The 23,484-nt window shown below is 36.3% G+C and overlaps 1 protein-coding gene across 8 annotated transcripts in view; it reads left to right on the top strand.

Annotated features, from left to right (window-relative positions):
• LOC113060502 (kinesin-like protein KIF26A) overlaps positions 1–12,201 on the top strand; it is a 91,510-nt gene extending 79,309 nt beyond the window's left edge. For 3 of the 8 annotated variants that reach the window (XM_026229453.1, XM_026229451.1, XM_026229455.1), the window contains exons 10-16: positions 2,074–2,233; positions 2,814–2,976; positions 4,475–7,802; positions 8,276–8,466; positions 9,613–9,633; positions 9,920–10,070; positions 10,179–12,201. In XM_026229453.1, coding sequence (XP_026085238.1) covers positions 2,074–2,233; positions 2,814–2,976; positions 4,475–7,802; positions 8,276–8,466; positions 9,613–9,633; positions 9,920–10,070; positions 10,179–10,357 — 4,193 coding nt within the window. In that variant the 3' untranslated portion in view covers positions 10,358–12,201. The remainder of the gene's footprint in view (positions 1–2,073; positions 2,234–2,813; positions 2,977–4,474; positions 7,803–8,275; positions 8,467–9,612; positions 9,634–9,919; positions 10,071–10,178) is intronic. The other 5 variants (XM_026229456.1, XM_026229457.1, XM_026229452.1 and 2 more) reach the window with 3 other exon arrangements.
• Positions 12,202–23,484: the final 11,283 nt, after the last annotated feature.

The raw sequence follows: 23,484 nt of genomic DNA, 5'->3' as shown, positions 1-23,484 counted from the left end.
TTCTGGCTTCTCCATTGAAATGATTTCACACATGAAAGTGGAAGTGAAAGTGAAAGTGACATGACATTCATGTAAGTATAGTGACCCATACTCAGAATTTGTTCTCTGCATTTAACCAATCCAAAGTGCACACACACAGAGCAGTGAACACACACACACACACACTGTGAACACACACCCCGAGCATGCTTCAGAACATGTTCACACATTTCTAAAGTTTTCTGAAAACAGCTCGAGTTCCCTGAGGGGGGACCCCCAAAGCCACTGGAAGGCAAGCCTGCAACCTTTAGCCAAAAAAGGATAATGGCTAATGCTAACACTTCTGCTTTGGCAGGACACAGGGAAGGAGACCAGAGGTAGTTTTGTTTTAATGTATGTAAATGGAGTATATTCTTCACTACACTGAATAAACAGCTTTTTATGAGGATACAGATTATCATTTAATGAATTGACAGCATATTAGCCAATATTCAACATGTTTTACATTAAACAATATTTTTGGATTTAACTATTTTTAGTTTACACAGAATAAAATGTTGTTTTATTATAGAAGTCACTGACTTTTTGCTTCAGGTGGGTTTCATCTTATGGCACTTCTCATTCATTCCTATTTTATCTGTAAATGGAGATTGAGTGTTGCACAACTCCTACTGAAATTCAGTGATGTCAAAGCTATAATGTGATCACGTGATCCAAGTTGACCGTTACACTTTTCCCAATAGTAAGAAATCCAGTCCCTCTCATCTCCCAATAGCAAGACAGTCTCTGGAACTGCACTGGCAGTGTCTCCAACTTCTGTCAGGACCACTATCATCAAAGATGACTCACAATAAGCATATAATTTGGATTGGCTGTGTGGTTATGTTCTGGGCAAGAACTTCCTGCAAATCCATGCACCCTAGCATGGATAAGAGCAGGGAGAGCAGCGATAACCCCCCAGAGTAAACAGAACAGAACCAACATAAATTAATTGCAGATATCATTAAAGTTCAATAATTTAATGTACACATTAAGATGGCTCTTATTCAAAGGGGAATCAGTCTTATTCAAAGGGGAATCAGAGGGCTGAATCCTGACTGACAGAGGAGGAGTTGGGGATGGAGGAGGGAATTAGCCTTTGAGCAATGCGAAAAATGCTGATAATACTGAGGAACCTTATATATGAATGCTCAGATAGGTGTTGTATTCCCATAGGTAGATGGGGATCAGCTGATGCGAGCTTGACTAACGTGACCTGCCAGAACTAACGCTTAAGGCTGATATATACTTCTGCGTCATCCGCACTCCCTTACACCATAGCTTGATGTGCACCTCTCCAAAAATCTAGCAGCACGTCAATTCTAAAACGATAGTCTTACCACTTATTATATTACATAGCATTATACATCAGTAGTTGTCCGCGACAAATAATGTAGATATGCCATCATACAAGTCCTTGTGGAGAAAGAATGCCATCTTCTCCTGTTCCGTTGTTTTCTCCTCTTGAAGTTTTAAATAATGATTTGATATTTATTTGCCGCCGTCTGGGACTGCAGGTTATACCAGGAACATCCCCGGGAACACTGTGTACTGTGTACATGTGTACTGCACATCAACACGGAAAACGACACAGAAATATAAATGAAGACTGACGCCTAGCCTATGGCGTAGCTCTGACACAGAAGTATAAATCAGCATTTACGCTTGATTTTCAGTGATACCCGTAATGAGTGGGGTTGACAGTTATTTTTTATCTAATATACTGATGAAATATTACCCTCTTAAGTGCTTTTTATTACAATATGTGCTTTATTATTTAGAATCATTTATTTTGTTTGGTCAAGTATGCTTTGTCTGCAACCATAAGACTGTAATTCAATTTTATATATCAAAATATTCATAAACGCTATTGTGTTCTGTTCTGTTATTATTAACAAGCACAAAATATGAATGTTAATAAATGTGAATTGCCAAATCAAAGCTGAGCTGGTGCCAATTTAACTGAAATTTGTGAAAGGACAGTCTGTTTGCACTGGTTGTGGTGTAGGACCCCAGGGATCACATCTCATTTTCTCTTCTTTTCCCCTCTATCAGTGTCTGGTGGTAGAAGCAGATTACATCTGATTGACTTAGGAAGCTGTGAGAAGGTGCTTTGTAAGAGCAGGGACGCAGGAGGAGGTCTGTGTCTGTCTCTGGCTGCATTAGGAAATGTGATACTGGCTTTGGCCAATGGAGCTAAACATGTTCCATACAGGTAAGAAAATGTAAATCTTTGCCACAAGACAATAAGAAATCAAAATGAGTCATGTTGCTATAAATGTGTAGATACTGTTCTAAAGTATTTGGTATACAAATTTCTATTCAAACAGCATAACTAGCATAAATAGAATTATATGATAATTCTGAATATATTCCTGAAGTCTTATGAGTTTCCACTGAAGATGTTATCCTGAAGCATTTGAGCGCATAAACAAAGATATCGTGTCAAACATGTTTATTGTTTGACTAATGCACTGCTGTTTATTTGTATTTTGCTGGCCTCATAGATCATGCAACTCTTTTTTTTTTTTTTTTTAAGTGGGTCTTGTCAGGTCACACAATGCCTTATTTCTCACCTTTCTAAAATATTTGCATATTTTATAGAAATGCAATATAGACATATTTGTAGCTTTTTGTGATTAATATCATAACAGGACTGTATAGTGAACCTTTCGATGTTTCTGCACTTTTAGAGAACAGTTACTTGTACAGTACTTGTGTAAACAGCTGACTTTCTGCTGACAATCTATCAACCTGTGTTTATGCTATAAAAAATAAAAAAAATGTTTTTCCAGGGATAGCAAGCTCACAATGTTACTGCAAGATTCTTTGGGCAACATCAACTGTAGGACAACCATGATTGCCCACATCTCTGACTCCCCTGCCAATTATGCAGAATCTCTTACCACCATTCAGATGGCCTCCCGAATCCATTGTATGAGGAAAAAGAAATCAAAGGTGACTTTTTTAACTGACTATAATTTAGGAATTTTTATGATAATTGTATGGTGTACTTTGAGGATCATTGAGGATACTGATTTTAATATTTTGATAAATGTTCAATTGTTATAGACGAAACAAAAAAAAAAAAAAAACTGTCTAGTGATAAAAACAGAGAAATTTGTTTAGTGCATATTAAAATCAACAGTTACAGTAAGATTGTAATTGACATAACTTTTATTGACATAGGAAAAATTGGTAACACGTTCTATGAAGCCCATATTTATAATAAATTATATGGATATTCTTAAGGCATTGTAATGAATACATAATGCATCATTTAAAATAAATCCTTAATAATATGTTTTATCATCTTATGAAAATTCATAAGACAGTGTTAATGTATCATAATATTTACTTATATGTGGTTATATGATTATTTATAACAGAGTAGTCCAATGGATTATATTGATTAGATTAGATTAGATTAGATTAGATTAGATTACATTAGATTGGATTACATTAGATAACATTACATTACATTATATTACAAGGCAATTTGTTGCTTAGTACCTACATGTGCAGTGACAATAAAGTTGAATCTAATCTAATCTAAAAATGTAGTTGCAAAGTTGCTTATAGTCCATAGACTAGGGGGACCATCAAAATAAAATGCAACCTAACATATAAACATTGCATTTTTTTCAGTTTAAATTATTAACTGACATTAAAAATAATATTAGCCTCACAGTGAATGCTCAAATAACACTCATAATGTTGTTAGATACTGTGCAGATATTTTATTATATTATATAAGGTCTTTTATAATGCATTAAGAATACCCTCATAATGTATCATAAATATGGGCTTCATAGAGGGAGTTACCAAAAAATTTACTTGATGTATTGCCCTTGGGTAGTGCTGCATCAGATAAATGGTTTTGAAAACCAGTTATATTCATAGTGTTGTCTTGGTATTGTATAAAGGCCTTGATATATAGAGGCCTTGTTATTTCAAACAACATCAGGCCGAAACGAAGTTCATTTTGAGTTTGTTTCGTTAGTTCGACAGTTCAAACATGATACTTGACCTGAACTGAACTGCTGCTAATCATTTTTCTTTTGTCTATAATATTTTGAGCATTGGGGCCCTTCACACACCTAGATTGCCTACACTTCTCCATTTCATCATTGTTGTGTTTAGAGGATACACGTGAGAATCCCAACAAATGTTTACATTAATCTACTACCCGCCTCCAGCAGCGCAGGGGTGTTGGAACATTCGGAATCAGTATACCATCGCTCAGCCTTTTTTGAACTTCTATTTGCCCCCAAACAAAGAATGAAAACAAACTTCATTTGAAGTATACCGGGGCCTTAACACTTGGCTTCAGAATTCAGTCAATGCATGACCTAATTAGACATTAAAGTGTTCATACTTTAGTATATATTAAAACTATACCACACCAGACTTACAAAGTATTTGTAAATTATATTTTGGCATTGTTTTTGTCAAGTATGCCTCTAGTTCCTCTGGAGGGGAGAGTTCCTGTGATGAGGGAAGGATCCGCCGACCACCACATTTGCGGCCATTCCATCCTCGCACTGTGGCCCTTGACCCAGATCTACCATCATTCCTCAGTGATCCTGACTATTCTTCAAGTAGTGAGCAATCATGTGACACTGTAATTTATGTTGGCCCTGGTGGTGCTGCCATCTCTGATCGAGAGCTCAGCGACAACGAAGGACCCCCAACCTTTGTTCCCATTATCCCCTCTCTTAACCGTAAGCAACGAGGGAAAGAAGGGCCAGTTGACCATGATCACTTCAAATGTAACACCTTTGCTGAGCTTCAAGAGCGATTAGAATGTATTGATGGTAGTGAGGAACCTAAAGACTTTGTTGGAGAATCTGGAGGAAATTCTGCAAGCCCTAAAATGGACCATGATGCAACCAAGTTGAAAGAAGGCTCTGGTTGCATTTCAGTTTCTCCCAAAACTCCTATCAAAGCATTCTTATCAACACAGGACAGCATATCCAAAAATTCCATTTCTGTAGCCAGTAAACTGCCTAGCAGTCCAAAACACAAATCCAAATTAGAACATTCCAAGTTGCAAATTGCCACATCAGATGAAGAACTCAGAGACAAATATGAAAGTTTATGTAGGACAAGTGCAGATGGTGAAAAGGTCCAAATGTCAGACAATGGAAAACTCTTATGCACTCCAGGCAAACAAAGTAAAACAATACTATCCCAAAACTTGGAACCTGTATTTAGGGAAAAGTGTTTTTACAGTAAAAAGATTCCCAAGCCTGCTCCCCCACCACCACAACAAGAAGTCTATGTCAGGGTCAGTAGTGAAAATGAAGAAAAGTCTGCCATGAGGATACCGCCAGTTGGGATGAGTCATCAAAAAATAGATGATTCAAATGAGAACTCACCGCTAAAAGTCCATCACCTTAATCCCAGAACTTCTGGGGAAATGAGGTCAAGTCTAAGGGAAAGGTGCATGGAGAAGGACATATTGAGGACAACTGTAACCTTTAAACAGCCAGTGGAGCTAAATGGTGAGGACGAGCTTGTGTTCACGCTTGTGGAAGAGTTATCAATTGGCAACATTGTGGACAATGGAAGACCCTCCAGTATTGTGAGTTTCGATAGTGATTGCTCACTACAGGCCCTTGCCTCAGGATCACGACCAGTAAGCATAATTAGTAGTATAAATGATGAATTTGATGCCTATACATGTAGTGTTGGTACCTCAGAGGCAAACATTAAAATGGTGACACCATTACATGAGAAAGCATGTACTTCACTTGGTAGCCAGGGTTCTTCTATCACTTCATGGCTTAGTGAAGTAAGTGTCTGTAATCTGGAGAATGAAGATGACAAAACAGTAGATGTCTTTCTCCCTCAAGGTACTCATACTGTCCCAGATAGCAGTTTCTACCTTGATTCTCTTAGGATGTTCCAGAGCAGCCCTCAAAAGGAACTTAAGAATTCATTGAATGATAGTGGCTGTAGCTTTTCAGATTTAGACAACGACAGTGTTATATCAGGCAAACTCTCTCTTAGCAAGTGCCCATCCTCTCCAGAGGCCCCAAAACTGTCTGCCAAAAGTTTGCCAAAACTGGCAAAGGCAAATACCTTTCATTTATATGATCCTCATTCTTTTCAAGATTCTCAAATTGTCCAGTGTAGTCTTTCCAGGAAATTAAAACCTACCTCACCCACAGCCCAGAGTAGCAGTATCAGTGCAAGCAGCTCCAGTAGCAACTGGAGACGTGAGACACCAAGGCAAGACTGCAAACCAGATCCATGGCACCGAATAGACGGCTCATTGGAGTTGTCTATAACTTCTAATTCAGGTTCTTCATGCAGACTGGCTAAAAATGGAATGAGTGGAATTCCTGCAAGAAAAACAGTCACAAGCAGCAACAGTGTACCTCAAATGCCCAAAACACTAGGGTCAAACCAATCCCAAAGGGTGGTAGACGGATGTGAAAAATCCAGCAACAAAAAGAAAGTGGAGTCCCCGAGCAAGATGCCACAGCTCAGACGAGGTGCAACAACACTTGGGACAGTTCCAGTCATACATACGTCCATTAATGTTAAGCTTGCCCAAGATATTGGTTCTTTGACAGGAAGTTTAAAGATTTCCTCTTCAGGAAAAAGTGGAAAATCAAGCAAGCATGAGGAGAGTATGTCAAAACCTGGCAATGTATCTCCACCTCCTCCTCCAGTACGCAAATCTAGTTTGGATCAAAAGAATCAAATCCTGTTTCCCTCAAGTGCCTTAAAGTGTGCTTATGAGGCTGGAAAGTCTTTTGCACCAAGGGCTACAGGTTTAGAGGATGATATTGACCTTCGCTCTAGGGGTGATTCAAATAGTTTAAGAATATCTAACTTAAAGTCAGAGCATAGTTTGATAAAAGCAACCTCTAGTATAAAAGCCAGAGGAACTAGAGGTAATACAGGACAGCTTTATGGGAGCCAGATATCTCTAGAAAGATGTGACAGTTTGTCATCTTTGGGGTCGAAACCTGCTCTTAGTCGTGAAAACAGTGGTGCTAGTCTCAACAGCAAATCAGGCAAGTCTGTCGATAGGTTTGGATCTGCTGTTGCCACCTCTTCTCCAATTGCTACCTCTCAACCTTCTTGTATAACCCCAGTAGCCACTGTAAAGTGTGGGATTGTTAAAAGCAGCATTAACACAAGACAAATACCTGTTAATGCAAACAAAGCTTGTACATTATCTGCTAGCAACTCCAAAGCCCTGAGCTCATCCACTAAGTCTCTTGTGGCACCAGCAACAAGGAATGCCAACCTTCCACCTTCAGGAAAGACGGCATTACCTCGAGCAACAGTAGGGGGCAATGGTAAACCCACCAGAGGAACAATAATGGGTACCAAGCAAGCAATACGGGCAGCAAACAGTCGCGTTAGTGAGTTGGCCTTGGCCAATCCTTCTGGAAAACATACAAGGATCTCAGGTGATTCAGACAGTGGCAATGACAGTGGAGTGAACCTTAATGATGACAAGCATACCCCAATCCCCATTCTTCCATCACCATATAGTAAGATCACAGCCCCCAGAAGACCTCAGCGCTACAGTAGTGGGCATGGAAGTGATAACAGTAGTGTCCTAAGTGGGGAGTTGCCTCCTGCCATGGGACGAACTGCACTCTTCTACCACAGTGGAGGAAGCAGTGGATATGAAAGCATGATCCGTGACAGTGAAGCTACTGGTAGTGCTTCTTCAGCCCATGAATCCATGAGTGAGAGTGGGATGTCCTCCTCTGGTCACACAAGGAACTCCAAAGCACCCAAGAAGAGGTCAAATGGTGAGTAGCATCTCTTGTTGTCTATGAAGACTAGAAGTTTTTCATAGTCATATTGCTATTAAAGTTTTGCAGATTTGGCCCTTAAGGATGGGTCATGTTGACACTGAAGACCAGATGGAACACAGCTTCTCTCTCTCTCTCTCTCTCTCTCTCTCTCTCTCTCTCTCTCTCTCTCTCTCTCTCTCTCTCTCTCTCTCTCTCTCTCTCTCTCTCTCTCTTTAGCACATACAATGCTAATACTATGCATCTGCACATCACATGCAATTTAGTCAAGGGGTTTTGATTTGAATCTCCATCCAGTCTATGTCCACATACACATACAAAATAATTATATTCTTCAATATATTATTGCTTGCTCGCTATTTCTTTAACCATCCATCTTTTCTTTTGTTTATCTAACTTGGTTTAGCCATTTGTCAATGTCCTATTTACTTTTCTATCTCACATATTTTCTTTGTCTCTCTGTGGACCAGGCCTCCAGAGGCGTCGTCTCATCCCAGCTCCCTTACCAGACACCTCCTCTTTGGGGAAGTCTGGGACAACGGGCCAGTGGGTGGACCTTCCCCCTATGTCGGGGCCACTGAAAGAGCCTTTTGAGATCAAAGTGTATGAAATCGATGATGTGGAAAGGCTTCAACGACGAAGACAAGAAAAGATAGAAGAGGTTAATATGGGTTGTCTGGGTGTTGTTTGGAAAATAAGATACAGTTCAGTACATAAATTTTAACCTTAGGCCAAGTTTACACAACAACGATGTAGTCAAAAATTGAAAAGTTTTTCCCTTGCATTTTTAAAAAAAATTAACTTATACATGACAACGTTTTCAAAATGTTTTGTGTTTACACATATTCGCGAAAACGGGCAAAGAAGTGACGGTTATATGTTGCATATGATACGGCTCTGTTGTTGGTTTTAAAAATGGTGAAGTAAATCACACTTTGCTGAAGAAGTGTTAGAAAACTCTTGAGCAGCAACAACAGTACCATGTACTCTGCCATAAAAAGTTTCTATCTGAAAGTGTTGTCATGTAAATGACCCCAAAGTCCTTTCTCATGGGAATGTATTTTTTTTTACATGGTTATGCATCTGACATAGAAAAGTTGCAATATATGATGAATAATACATAGTTAAAAACTGTTTATAACTATATTTGCACTGTGCACAACTGAGATGTCAGAGAACAATTTTGTCCATAACTAGCTTCCCAAAGATTTGCTTTGATCTAAGATGAATTCGATTTTTGTATGTAAAGAGAAATATTATTAGTTCAGAAATATGCTATACGTATCATATTCCAACTCTAGACACTGAATGAAGGTTTTGGTCCTTTGCTTCTTATTAAAAAGTATTAAGATAATGTACAGCTTAGGGCCTTAACCTGCTAGTAAAAGGGGAGGGGAAAAATGGTTGGTTCTTTGGAAAAAAAACAGTTAACATTTGAAACACTGGAGTGCTGAAAACCAGTTAACTATCTGGAAATAGTTGGTTTTGGCAGAAGCAAGCAAGCAAGAAAGGGTGTTACACTGCAGGAGTAAAATGATGCAGTTAAAATAATGTTATCTTTTCTATCTGTTCTCGCATAAATATAAGGAGATAATCTTCAGTTAGTCTGTCATTGTTTTTGAGACCAATTGGCATTGCAATGGACAAGATTTACCTTGAAGCATGTGCCTTCCATAGCATTAGTGCAAAGTGTGTCTCTCCAGGCATGGGGTATTATAATATTATTGGATAATAGAAGTGCATGTATGTTGTGCATCCTCACATCTTAGTATAGCATCTGACATTCTTTTCCTCTTTGCTCCAACAGTCAGTTCAGGATGTTGAGAAGGTATGTTGATTAACTGGCATGGATGTAGCTTGACTGTATAAATGAATCAGACTGTAACGCAATAATTATTCCATTAAAATGCCTGAAAAATATCATTGTATTATTATAATTCTGTAACCCATGCTTCCTTTGTGCAGAAAATTTCACAGTCAGGGAAATATTGGAGAAATTTTATTGAACCAGCACTGTACCACAGTATTTTCTTTTAGTCAATCTAGTCAAGCCCCAAATTTATCTGTAAAATGGAACTGTCATTTTAACCATTATGTCCATCTTCTGTCCACAGGGCCTGATGTATTTTAACATTAATTTGAAGGTCCTTGAGAAACGGCAGCAGCAAATCACAGATCTCAGAGCAAAGCATAAGACTCTGAAAGAAGAGCTGGAGGACACAAAGTCTAGATTAATGATGGATCCCAGCAAGTGGATTGGAGAGTGTAAGTGTTATTATTATTGCTTCTTGTAGACAAAGATGAGATTTAATGCTAAATACTTTCAGTCCATTTCTTTGTAATGGGTCTGTAATGTTCTGGTTTGTTTTGCAGTTGAGGTGGATCAGGATTTGGATCAGGAGTCGCAAGAGTACTTGGAAACATTGGAGCAGGCTACGGCTGAACTGGAATACTACGTCAACCTATGCAAGTCCCGCGTCATGATGGTGACCTGCTTTGACATCCGAGTATCATCTGACATGCAGGAAGGACCGCGAGAGGTGGAGGTTTAAGAACAGAATTTGGTGATCGATGGACACTGACAAAGAGATAAAGGAAGAAAAGGATGTCTGAATAGGAAAGACAATGAAATGTAGCGGCCGGTCCGGTGATTTTGAAGAAACACAAATGGATCAATGGATGATCTTTATAATAGGATGGAACGCTGAATTCTGCATGAAGTACAAACTTATCTTGTGGAGAAGAGAAAACTGTTCTGGTTATATGCAGTGCCTCACAATAAACATGGAATAGACTTACTCAATTGGAAATCCAACAAGCTTTTATGCGTTAGACGCATTTCCTTACACAAGGAAAGAGAAGAATCATTCTCACTTACCGAAGAGTTATTATACCACACCACAAAGTGCCTTTTTTCATATGACTGTTTTGTACATTTGTTGTCAATCATTATTTTTTCTACTGGTGCTTGTGCTTTGAACAGCATACCCAAGCCAAACCATATTTTTTGTTATTGTACTGCATTGCAAAGTGTATTTATATAATCAGTGTGTGAAATATCATTCTGGGTGCAAAAGGAGAGCAATAAAGCTGTCTTTCCATGTTTTGCCTTTGCCTCCTGAACTATCACCTTTGTCAGCATATTGGTATTAAATCTTTTTGAGCATTTGTAGGTTTCTGTCTGAGTTTTTTTTCCCCTACTTTTCAAATCAAGTATCTGTCTTTTTAAGGACCACAGCATCACTCAGCAAAGTACAAAACCTTGACTTTTCTAAACCGGACTGAAATGGATGCATATCCAGAGAATCATATAGTTTATTTTCTAATTGGTACTATGTTTTCTCAACCATGTTGAATGTACGTTAAACGTTTGAATGAACAACAGAAAAATGCCCAAGAATGTAAAATCTCAAGCATTGTTATAGGTTTTGATCGCATCAATACATGCAAATCAGTGTCATTGTTATGCTCACGATGGATGCGTGTTGCTAGAGAGGTGTGATTTATTAAAATGCAGATTGCCCTCTTGTTCTTGTTAACTTTACATAGATGTTTTGGCAAAGGTCATTCACCAGTGTAACATAGCTCATCCTTTCTCTGTGGGCACAGAGTGTATGCTGCATTATTAAAAGAGCTGTGGGTGTGATTGAAGAGGGGTGAGGTGACATTTGTGGGGTACAGGACTCTTTTCCATACCCATACAGACAACAGCATCTGATGACATTTTAAGCACTGTGGCCTGCTCAGTGGCATATTTGGTGATGTTAATACACACTTTTTATAGACTAAGGGAACATTGATTCTGTCATTAAAATCTTGACAGTCAATGTACCCAAACATTACTGCCCAGTCCACCATTGATTACAGGTTTTATTAACTACACTGTGGATGAATATCCAAGCCTTATTCCTATGCATCCATGCAATCATTATCTTGAAAACAATTCAGTGTTTTAACATGTAGCTGTTATTTGTCTGTCAAAGGCTGTGAATGAACTTTAGATCTCATTCAACATTGACGTTAAGAAACTCAAAACCTTTTCGTGAATTTATTTACCTTTATAAACACTCTCAGGCCCTTTTTCAAGATGCTGCATGAGATTAGTATTTTTTTTTCTAGACTTTATTCTTCATCTTTGAATTTTGAAATGATTATGCTGACATTCGCTATACTTTAAGAACATGGATTTAACTGACACCAAACTGATTCTTTTTTTACTTTATTATTATTATTATTATTTAAGTATTATTATTATTATTTTATGAATGCTGACAATGTATGTTTTATCATGTTTCATGCCAATTCATATTTTCTAAATGTTTTGTTTTTGTAAAGAATTTTCTGTCCCTCTGTATAAATGTATTATATGGCAGCTTGGGATAACACTGTTTTTCCTGTGAATAAAAATGTCTTTCCTATTTGTTTTAGTCTGTCTATTTATTTTCTACATATTATATTTAGTATGTAATATTTAATGTATATGTATTTCATTATTCAGATGTGTGTTTCATAAGTTTATTTATTTATTTTATTTTTTCTGAAATATTTTGTTCAAATTCTAGGGTGTTGTGGATTAGCATTACCATTAAAGGCTAAGTTCACTTTCAAATAGAAATGTCCTGATAATTTACTCATCCCCATGTCATCCAATATGTTTACATTCTTACATTCTTAAGTCAAAAAGAAGGTTTTTGATGAAAGGTTTTTATTTATTCTCCTTTTAGTGGACTTCAACGGCTACCAAACAGTTGGAGGTCAAAATTAAAATTTAAGTGCAGCTTCAAAGGGCTCCACACAATACTAGATGAGAAATAGGGCTCTTATCTAGTAAAACGATAAAAAAAAAAAAAGTATATCCTTTATAAACACAAATGCTCAAGCTTGCACTGCTCTGTGAAGCATGTCCATAACTTGACGTTATAAGTAATCACATTGAAAAGGTCACACATGGCATACGCGGAAGTACCGACTCAGTGTTGCAAAGAATAAGTCAAACGCTGTTTACATAAAAAATAAATAAATAAATTTGGAATTAGCATTTTTGTAACCGGTGTTTGACTTGGTCTTTGCATGTTCGACTTGTAAACAATGAGTTTTCAGCATGATTATGCATTACGTGAAGTCATGGATGCGCATCGCAGAGCAGTGCAAGGTTGAGCATTTGTGTTTATAAAAGACATCTTTTTTTTTTTTTTTTTTTGCTAGATAAGACCCTTATTTGTCGTCTGGTATCGTGTAGAGCCCTGAGAAGCTGCACTGACACTGTAAATTTGACCTTCAACAGTTTGGTAGCTATTGAAGTCCACTATAAGGAGAAAAATCCTGGAATGTTTTCATCAAAAACCTTCATTTCTACACATCTTGAATGACATGGGCTTGAGTAAATTATCAGGATTTTTTAAATTTTAAAGTGAACTAATCCTTTAATAATTAGAAAATCTGCAAACATCAGTTATATTAATATGAAAATTATATATGATAATATTAATTTAATTTAAAATATTGTTAAAAAGATTTGATTGCAGTCTTATTTGCTTAGCTATCAGGTTTTTAATCTCGCCAGTAATGGACAAAATATTGTGTCTCTTTGCAAAACAGCAGGACTGCCACACTTTCTAAAACAGCTAGTGCAGATTTTGGTGTCTGAATATGTTTGATCATCATGTCAGCAGAGCATCCCTCACTGTTTTGTTTGTGAATAAAGAATACATGTTATTTTCCATGTTTAAATCATGAAATGTTTTCTAAATATGATAAATGTCAAGGACATGGCTAAAAACGTGATCATAAACTTTAGTTTATAATATATCTGTCAGAACTTGTTTAGTTCCATTGTTAACTACTGTGCCTTATTAAATCGTAAATATTTTGTCTGTTGAAGTATTAATACACACAGTTAAAATTTCATCCAATGCCAAACTTCCAATAAAACACAGCCGAATTCTAGTTTATAAATAATAATTCTAGTTTAGTTTATCCATCTTGGTAAACAGAGCAAAAGATATATAAAGAATGAAAGATATGTCAGCAATCCACAGGTGTTGCAGAGAAAAATAGAAGGCGATGAGCTGTGTCGGCAAACCAGCTCATCACAGATTCACACGAAAACCCATGCACATGCATTCAACGCGGCCCTGTCATCTCGTCATCTTGTTGTGTTGCCACCTGCTCTGATTTTCACACACAAATAGTCTGTTCGATTGGGCGTACACACAAACCCCCACACACACTTGAGCACACGTGCACAAATGCACACAAATGCAAAATGCACAGCTCACGTTTTGCAATTTATCAACCTAACAAGATAACACTTTGGCTTTCTTCTACAAAGAGGTTGCATGGTTCAGGTATTTGTCAGTGCACACTACACATCGAAAACATCATTTAAAATAAAATGCAGGTCTTTGACCAAGCTGCACAGCATGCTAACACTAGCTGGTTACATTGTACATACAGTATGTTGACATCTCCCTGGCCCTATAATTCCCTCAGCCTTTCTGTCTTCATTCCAGTGAAAGGAGCAATAATGATTTGGCTATTGCGTTGCAACAGCTGGTCACTGTATTGCTAATCAAATCTCAAGCCTTTAGCCTAGAGGACCCTGGGAGCTTTTTGACAGCAGGAAAGAGTGCCAAATCACTCCAATGACATTGATTAAAATGTACAGACAATCTATTTTGGGAAACTGTTTTGTATTTCTGTGTCATTTATTGCTGGTATAAGCATCATAACTGGGAGTGACAATAAGACTACATAGGTTTTAGGCATATTATCACATACTTTGATACTTTACAGCATATGTGCTTTAATTGAGTAAACTTGTTTTAGAAGTAAAATGGCTTTAGTTAAGAAGGTTTAGAACAGTGGTTAGCAACAGGTAAGCATAATTACTTATTGTAATTATTACAATAAAATTGAAAAAAAAAAAATATTACAAGCGAATTGAAATTATACACCTTTATTTTTCATAAAATATTGATAGAGGAAATAAAACATTGTTCATTAAGAGCATGACTCAAATATAAATGGGCTTATTCAAGTTGTCATTTATTTTTTAGGTATTTTTTATGACCATATCTCCGACATATGTGTGTTTTAGCAAGGTGGTGTTGCAAGTTGGGAAATGAAGATATCCTTACTTGTCACATTTCAACTTAATCTCATTCATTTGGAACTACATGCCAACTAACTTTAATTAGCATATTAGTAGATTATTAGGTTACAGTTAGGGTTATGGTTAGTAGAATAAGTTGGCATGTTTGTGAAAAAGTTATTTATAGTGAGTAGAATGTCTGGGGACAATGAAAATAAATTGTTAACTTTCAGTTACAGTTTTTCTCAGTCACTTTGGTGCATTTTTCAAAACAGAAATTAAATTTTCAAAACTACTTGTACAACCTCCACATCATCTAGTCATTAATACACATCATAAAACCAGTTTCTCATTCTTTTGAACAAGTTGCGATTGCTATTGTACATTCATGCAATTGATTACGCACATTTATCTGTTGTTTCCTACATTATCAGTTGCTAATGTCATGTTGCTCAAAATGTATTATACAGTTTTCTGTGCAATAGTCTTACCCCCCAAAACATCTAGTCTTTAGTTCATCGTATAAGTCATTAAATGCAAAATGGTTAATCTAGTTGTCATAAACTGCCAAGCACACTTTTTATTTGTATTTTTACACACTATTATTAGATGTTTTGTCAATTTGGCATGAATTGTGCAAGTGAATCTTTACTAATGAAGAGAATGTAGATGATAAACCAATGATAAACCATTTCTCTGAAATAGCTCAAAGGTTCATCTCATGAATCTTCAGTAGGAAAGCTTATACTGTATAGACAAAGGACAACACAAGAGTTACAAATTCTGAAAATGGAATTATTTTCATCTTTGTTCCCATATTTCCTTTTCTATATCACAATGGCATTGTAAAAGTATTTTTTATTTTTTTAATTTTTTTGGTCAGACCACTAGTAAAAGTGTAACTGGGAATTCTATCCAGTCTCTTTCAATCAACATCCCACAAACAGTAATGTGTAAATGTGTAGTTTTGAAATGGATATATGGCATACATAAGCATATGGCATACTGTTCAATACAGTAGTTTACATCAGAACATCCCTCCACTGTTAAATTGACAACATGACTAAGCAATTTGACTGTCTTATCCGTAAACTATGACACAAGGACTTGTCATTCTGATGGCACTGACATGTTCATTGACACAGATATTTATTTTTGAGAGATGAACTAAGGATTTTGAGCAAGAGACTGGCTTTTGCAGGTCATCCATTGTGTTTTGATATTTGTACGAGTTGTTTTGAGAAATGCACTTACTGTTTTGCAAATCTCAAGAATGATTAGAGAAATGTACCAAAGCGACTGAGAAAAACTGTAACAGACAGTCTACTGATACGCTAATGTCTGCCCTATATCTGGCTGGCGTTTCTGTAGAGTGTTGTCAGATGTTGCTAATGTCCAGTCTTACTCTCTGTCATTCCTTCTAGTTCCTAAGCCTTACTTCACCTGGTTGCTTTTGTCTCTGACTCCTGGATTGTTTGGACTGGTCAGATTTATTTCTCTGCCTGAGCTGGAGACTCTGCACTTTCTACAGTTCTTCTTTTGTTGCCCCATGTTGGTGTTGTCTAATAAATACCATCTATATTCACTCATATTAGAAATTGTGTTTCTGTTTCATGACAAAAGGTAGTTGCAAAGTTACTTATAGTCAGTAGAATGCCAAAAGTGAAACTGTCAAAAATGATGTATCAAAATAAAGTGTTGCCTTATAATATTGGCTTATGTTAAATGTACAGCTCTGCAACATACACTCTTAAAAATAAAGGTGCTTCAAATGCGATGCTATAGAAGAACCATTTTTGGTTCCACAAAGAACCATTCAGTAAAAGGTTCTTTAAAGAACCATCTCTTTCTTACCATTTTATAATCTGTAGAATCTTCTTTAGCCACAAAGAACCTTTTGTGAAACAGAAAGGTTCTTGAGAGGTTAAAGGTTCTTAATGGAACCATTTAGACAAAAAGGTTCATTTCTATTGCATCATGAAGCACCTTTATTTTTAAGAGTGTATAGCATTTGTGTGCTGTTAGGAATGTAGGGATACAAAATCTTAAAAGTAACAGGCACTCAGGAAAAGACAGAGATATACTGTAGAGATATGCTGAAAAACTGTGTCTACAAACCTCCACAGGGTGCACGCATACATACTCTCATAGACGTACACAAAACTACCTTAGTGTGTATGGAAACAAAATATTTCCTTGTTTTTTATAGCATTTTTTGCAGGGTATGATAGCATCCTCAAGATAGCAGAAATCATATTTGTCACATTCATGTCATATTTCCTGATGAGTTTATGTCTATTCATGCTCATCCATTATTAACTTGTGCAGTCAACTACTCTGGAGTGTGTGTGTCTGTGCCTAAGCTCTCACTATGGGATCTCAGTTTTTAGAAAGAGCCCCAGCTCCTGTACTCTACCCATCAGAAGTGGACCTGTTACCACAGAGACATTCTAAAGCTGCTTTAGGGAGATGTGCTACACTGCTGAGTCTATGGTTTCAAAGGGCCATTTTGACCTTGATGCTGAAATGAGAACCTCTGGATGCTCCTGCAGAGGTCAGAACGTGACAGCAATGTGATGAGGAGTGCAGGGAAAAATCAGGAGAAACCCCAGCAGTCCAAAAGCAATCCAACATATATTCATGAGTTTGAATTCTGGAATAAAATCAGGAATATACAAGGAAAATAACAACTAAATATTTCTCAAAAACCACTATTTCTTAACAAACCTTCCCAGAATATATATCTAGCTCAGTCATAAAACTCCTTTGCTTTCAACATTTACAGTAGTCTAGTATAGAGTTTGCTGTAAGCTGGTCCTAAAGTGCAAATATCAAAATCAGCTGGGGGTCGCAGATCCTTTTCTTATTTAGCACCCAAACTCTGGAATCACTGGAATCAATCTACCTATTGTTGTCAGGGAGGCAGACACACTCTCTCAGTTTAAATCTAGATTAAAGACCCATCTGTTTAATCTGGTTTACACAGTATCACATTTCTATAATTCAAATCCATTAAAGGAGTGTTAGGCTACATTAGTTAGGTCAACCGGAACTGGGAACACTTCCCATAACACCCAATGCATTCACTACATTGTGAGAAGAATAGTGTCTATGCTAATATTAGTCTTTTGCATTCTTATTAGGAGGTCAAGAGATCCGGTCTGTATCCAGATCAGATCCAGGCCATATTCAGTCCAGATGGTGGGTCAGCACATAAAGACAACCTCTACAGCCCTGATTGTCAGCAGATACCATGTCAAGATCCCCTGTGAAGACCTAATCACTTTGACGACCATTGGCACAAGACCTCGGGAACCAGAGGAGTCCTCTGCATCCGTGTTGCAGCCTGGAATCAAACCATGTCATCCTGGTTTCATCCTGTCAGAGGAGAACTGTCGATACCCCTCATTCCCTGACAAACTGTTTTCCTGTTTGACACTGGAAAGCTGCTTTGACACAACCAGTATTGTATAATGCGCTATACAAATAAAGGTGACTTGACTTGCAAACCTCTGAAACCCTCCGCTTCCCCCAGCTCCACCTGTATAGATCTGCCATTTTACTGCTTACCCTAGTGAAAAATAATCACACTAAAATGTTTTAGAAATACATTTATTTCATGCTAAGTATACTACAAATAAATTTACATATTTATATAATGAATACAATTAACCTGAATTTGTACTTTTAATGTACTGTATTGGTAAAGTCTGCTAAACTGGAACAATTAATTTTGTACTTAATGCGCTTTAATTGTGCAGAAGTATTGCTGTCCAACTAAAGATATACTGACATATAATGTGCTAAAGTGGAACTATTGCAAATATACTTCAGGTACACTTTCAAATGTCTTGCATTTAAAGACTAATATTATTCAAATATCATACAATCCTCATCAATAGTGACATTAAAACACACTGCAAGCCTAATATTAAGCAATGTGCATTGTGAACAAGTAGTACACCAAATACAGTTTCATTTTATTTTTTTATATCATTAAGTCTCAAGTGATATGTCAGTAAATAGGTTAACAGATCTGAACTAAACTTAGTATAAAACACATGTATTTTATATACATATTACTTTTTTACTAAGGTACTTTGCTCATAAACTGAAGTCTACTTACACTCTACAAATGCAGCAGCATATTTGACATGCTCACAGCAGCATGTCTGTTTGTCTTCTGGTAGTAGCAAGTCCACACTTTCTCAGTAGCAGCTTGCGTAGCATATCTAGTTCAAAAGACCAAATATGTATCATTCATGATTGAAATATAAAGATGGCTTTAAAGGCTTTAAAGATGGCAACTTAAATTTTAAAGCCTTAATATAACATTTCAGGTTACTGAACAATGTAATGAATAATTATGTTATATTCTAGAATATTTATAATAATAATAATAATAATAATAATAATAATAAATGTTTTACCCTAAATAATTTTATTAGACAATAATTTACTTACTTTCCAAATTACATTGACTCTTGTCTCTTATCACCACATGCAATTTTTTTGAATATTATAACAGAGTGATTCTTGTCTTTTGTAAGCAAATGAATATTTTTTAATGTTATTACAGAGGAGAATTGTATAATTCAATAGTATTTCTAAGTCTAGAATTTTATATAAATGAGACTTAATTCAAGTCAGATCCTAACACAAATCTGTTGTATGACTTAGTGTGGTGTGAAGTACACATTTAGTATGAATTACTTTTGTCTTTTATGGTAAATGATACCAGAATGCTTAAAAAAAAAAAAAAAAAAGACTGTTAATGTAAATTATGAAGTGTCGTCGCCAAGCAGGAAACATTATTGGTGCTCCCACCAATACTGAGTGCAAAGATCAAGAGAAAATGATTGTTAGATTTACTTCCTCTTGTCATTACTAATGAGTAAAGCCTTCAGCAACTTAATGACACAGGGTCTCTGAGTTGTTCACTACCATAAAAACCCACAGCTGATTTGTGAGGGAACTGAACAAATCCTTATATTGCTTAGGAAGATCAAGGAAAACATTATCATGCCCCCTATAACTTATTTTGGTTTACACCTGACATGATAGGTTCATGGTTTAATTTAGCCAGAGCATTACTTACATTTCCATACTAAAAGTTCTATTCTACACCTTGACTTTTTATGCTGCTTTATGTTTATTGATTCGAGTAGATTGAAAAGGATTCAAAGTTATTAAATACAATTGCAAAGTTCTACAACAAACTGCATTTATTTTATTTTAGTTTATTTTAATTCATTTGTTTGTTTGTTTGTTTGTTTTTTTAGCTAAAAACATGCAAACAGAAATAAGGTTACATTTTATTTTAAGGTGTCCTTAATACAGTGTATTAGTATTGAGTAATAGCGATTACAATATGTACTTACCATCTGTCATTACTTTAGGAAGTACAGTAAGATAGTCAGTAACAAGGACACTGTAAAATAGTGTTACAACAAAACACATCTTTTTGTACCATTACCAGTTTCCAAAGTAAAAAAAAAAAAAAAAAAAAAATTAAAAGTCATGAATGTTTTATTATTATTATCATTATTATTATATGCAGACCTAATTTATTATTATTTTTATTTTTTTTCAGCCGTTGATAATGTGGGATTGTTTGTCCCACCCATTGTCTCTGCAAGTTGAAAAATTAAAAGAGAATTTATGAGTGGCCTCCAGTCAAGGGGTACAGCAGTCTGCCCAAGCTTTGTTAGAGAAGCAGCAAGAGTAGGGATTTACAGCTTTGCAATCAGGCAGAGTTCACATTCTGAAGCAAGGGCCTGCTCTTTTAAGACGAGCAATAAACTCAGCCAAATGCTGCCACTTACTCTAAGTAATTAGAACAAGCTGGTTCAGAAAGAGACCTTTAACAACCCAAGTGTGTGGGTTAGATTTAGTGCTCGCACATGCCTCACCCTGCCTAGGGTTGCTTCAGGGATGCTGTAACTATTGACACACCCTAACTAACACACATATCACTATCCAGCGGGTCAGTTCTACACACTGCTTTAAGCTGAGACTTCCCATGCGACTATGAATTGGTGCTGTCTTATGCTGGAAAACTGGAGGCTATGAAGGCTTTCCAGTGCAAAAAAGAGCTCACATTGGCAAACATTAATTTGGAAAGTATGTTTATCAAATCAAAGTAGTGTTCATGTAAAAGTTCTCACGAAAATAAAAGTGCTATCATCATCCAATGAATTTCTTTCTTTCTTTCTTTCTTTCTTTCTTTCTTTCTTTCTTTCTTTCTTTCTTTCTTTCTTTCTTTCTTTCTTTCTTTCTTTCTTTCTTTCAGCAAATCTCATGATCTACTAATTCCCATTTGTATATATATATATTACTGCTTCAGTGTTGTGTTGGCCACAACGTTTTTTGCTTGTGACACGATTTACAGGGTTCAAATCAGGTTTTGGGGCAGCTGTGGCCTAATGGTTAGAGAGTCAGATTTGTAAGCCGAAGGTTGCAGGTTTGAGTCTCAGTGCCGGCAGGAGTTGTAGGTGGAGGGAGTGAATGAACACTGCTCTCTTCCACTCTCAGTACCCATGGAAGAACACTTAAGAAAACACTGCCATATGGGTTTAGAATGGCATAAAGGTTCGTAAATTCAGTTTAAGGTGAATTGATGCTTTTTAAACAATTTGCTCATATTCTGAATTTTAGATCATCAGCCATGACAAACATAGGATTTTGGTTGACGGACTTCAATATTTGTGCCACTTATGTCGTCCTAGACACTCACAAATCCCATATATGTTGTGAAATATGTAACCTTCACACTGCAGTTGTTGCACAACAGCTAGAGCTTTCTTCTGCAGCATTTTTTCTCCTTCAGATCGCACACATGACTGCACTATAATCAATGTTTGGAATGCAGTTGATCACAGCACTTGAGATTAGAATCAGACAACTGCATCTGGTTTGTTATGCAGAATGCAATGTTTGTAGGTTTGGTCATTTGGCAGACATTAATTTCAAAGCTTGAGTGTCTTGTGGTGAAAGGAAACAAATTAGTTTAAATTGTTTGCATACAAGGAAAGAAGTTGACTGGAACAGCCAGCTGTGATGGCAGAAATCAGTGTGTATATGTCTTGCATTTTAATGTCTTCTAGCATGGCTATCAGTGCTGCTTTTCATAGTTTATGAAACATGCTTGATAAAATTAAGTTCGGAAATTTCAGTTCAGTTCAGAACCAGAGTCTATGACTAAAAATCTCTCTGATTGTTTGCCATTGATATTGTTAAAATATAACTATGTATACATGTATAAACATGCATAACAATTTGTACCAAATATAAACATGAACAGTGCTGATTTATATATATATATATATATATATATATATATATATATATATATATATATATATATATATATATATAGTGGGGCTCGAAAGTTTGGGCACCCCTTGCAGAATCTGTGAAAATATCAGTAATTTTCAAAAAATAAGAGAGAATATACTAAATGCACTTTATTTTTTATTTAGTACTGTCCTGAGTAAGATATTGTACATAAAAAAATATTAACTTTTAGTCCACAAGACAAAAAAATTGCTGAAATTATTAAAATAACCCTACTCAAAAGTTTGGGAACCCTTGGTTCTTAGTACTGTGTTCTGTTACCTGATGATCCACGACTGTCTTTCTGTTTTGTGATGATTGTGCATGAGTCCCTTGTTTGTTCTGAACAGTTAAACTGAGCAGCGTTCTTCAGAAAAATCTTTAAGGTCCTGCAGATTCTTCAGTTTTCCAGCATCTTTGCATATTTGAACCCTTTCCAGCAGGGACTTTATGATTCTGAGATACATATTTTCACACTAAGGACATTTGAGACACTCAAACACAACTATTTAAAAAGATTCAAACATTCACTGATGCTCCAGAAGGAAACAAGATGCATTAAGAGCTGGGGGGTGAAAACTTTTGGAATTTGAAGATCAAGGTAAACTGTACTTATTTGTGTACCGGGAAACATACAAGTATCTTCTGCTGCTAACGAAGGGCAGAACTAAATGGAAAAAAAAAATATGTTTCAACAAAATAAGACAAATTTGGCCATCTTCATCGTGTTCAAAAGTTTTCACCCCCCAGCTCTTAATGCATCTTGTTTCCTTCTGGAGCATCAGTGAATGTTTGAATCTTTTTAAATAGTTGTGTTTGAGTCCCGCAATTGTCCTTAGTGTGAAAAGATGTATCTCAGAATCATAAAGTCACTGCTGGAAAGGGTTCAAATATGCAAAGATGCTGGAAAACTGAAGAATCTGCAGGAGCTTAAAGATTTTTCTGAAGAATGCTGCTCAGTTTAACTGTTCAGAACAAATAAGGGACTCATGCACAACCATCACAAAACAGAAAGACAGTCGAGGATCATCAGGTAACAGAACACAGTACTAAGAACCAAGGGTTCCCAAACTTTTGAGGGGGTTATTTTAATAATTTCAGCATTTTTTTTTTTTTTTTTTTTTGTCTTGTGGACTAAATATTAATATCTTTTATGTACAATATCTTACTCAGGACAGTACTAAATAAAATATAACATGCATTTAGTATGAGCTCTCTTATTTTTTTGAAAATTACTCATATTTTCACAGA

Source organism: Carassius auratus, chromosome 42 (assembly GCF_003368295.1).
Source record: "Carassius auratus strain Wakin chromosome 42, ASM336829v1, whole genome shotgun sequence".
Classification (NCBI taxonomy): Eukaryota; Metazoa; Chordata; class Actinopteri; order Cypriniformes; family Cyprinidae; genus Carassius; species Carassius auratus.
The sequence above is the reverse complement of the archived record's forward strand: the minus strand, read 5'-3'. Positions and strand labels throughout refer to the sequence as shown.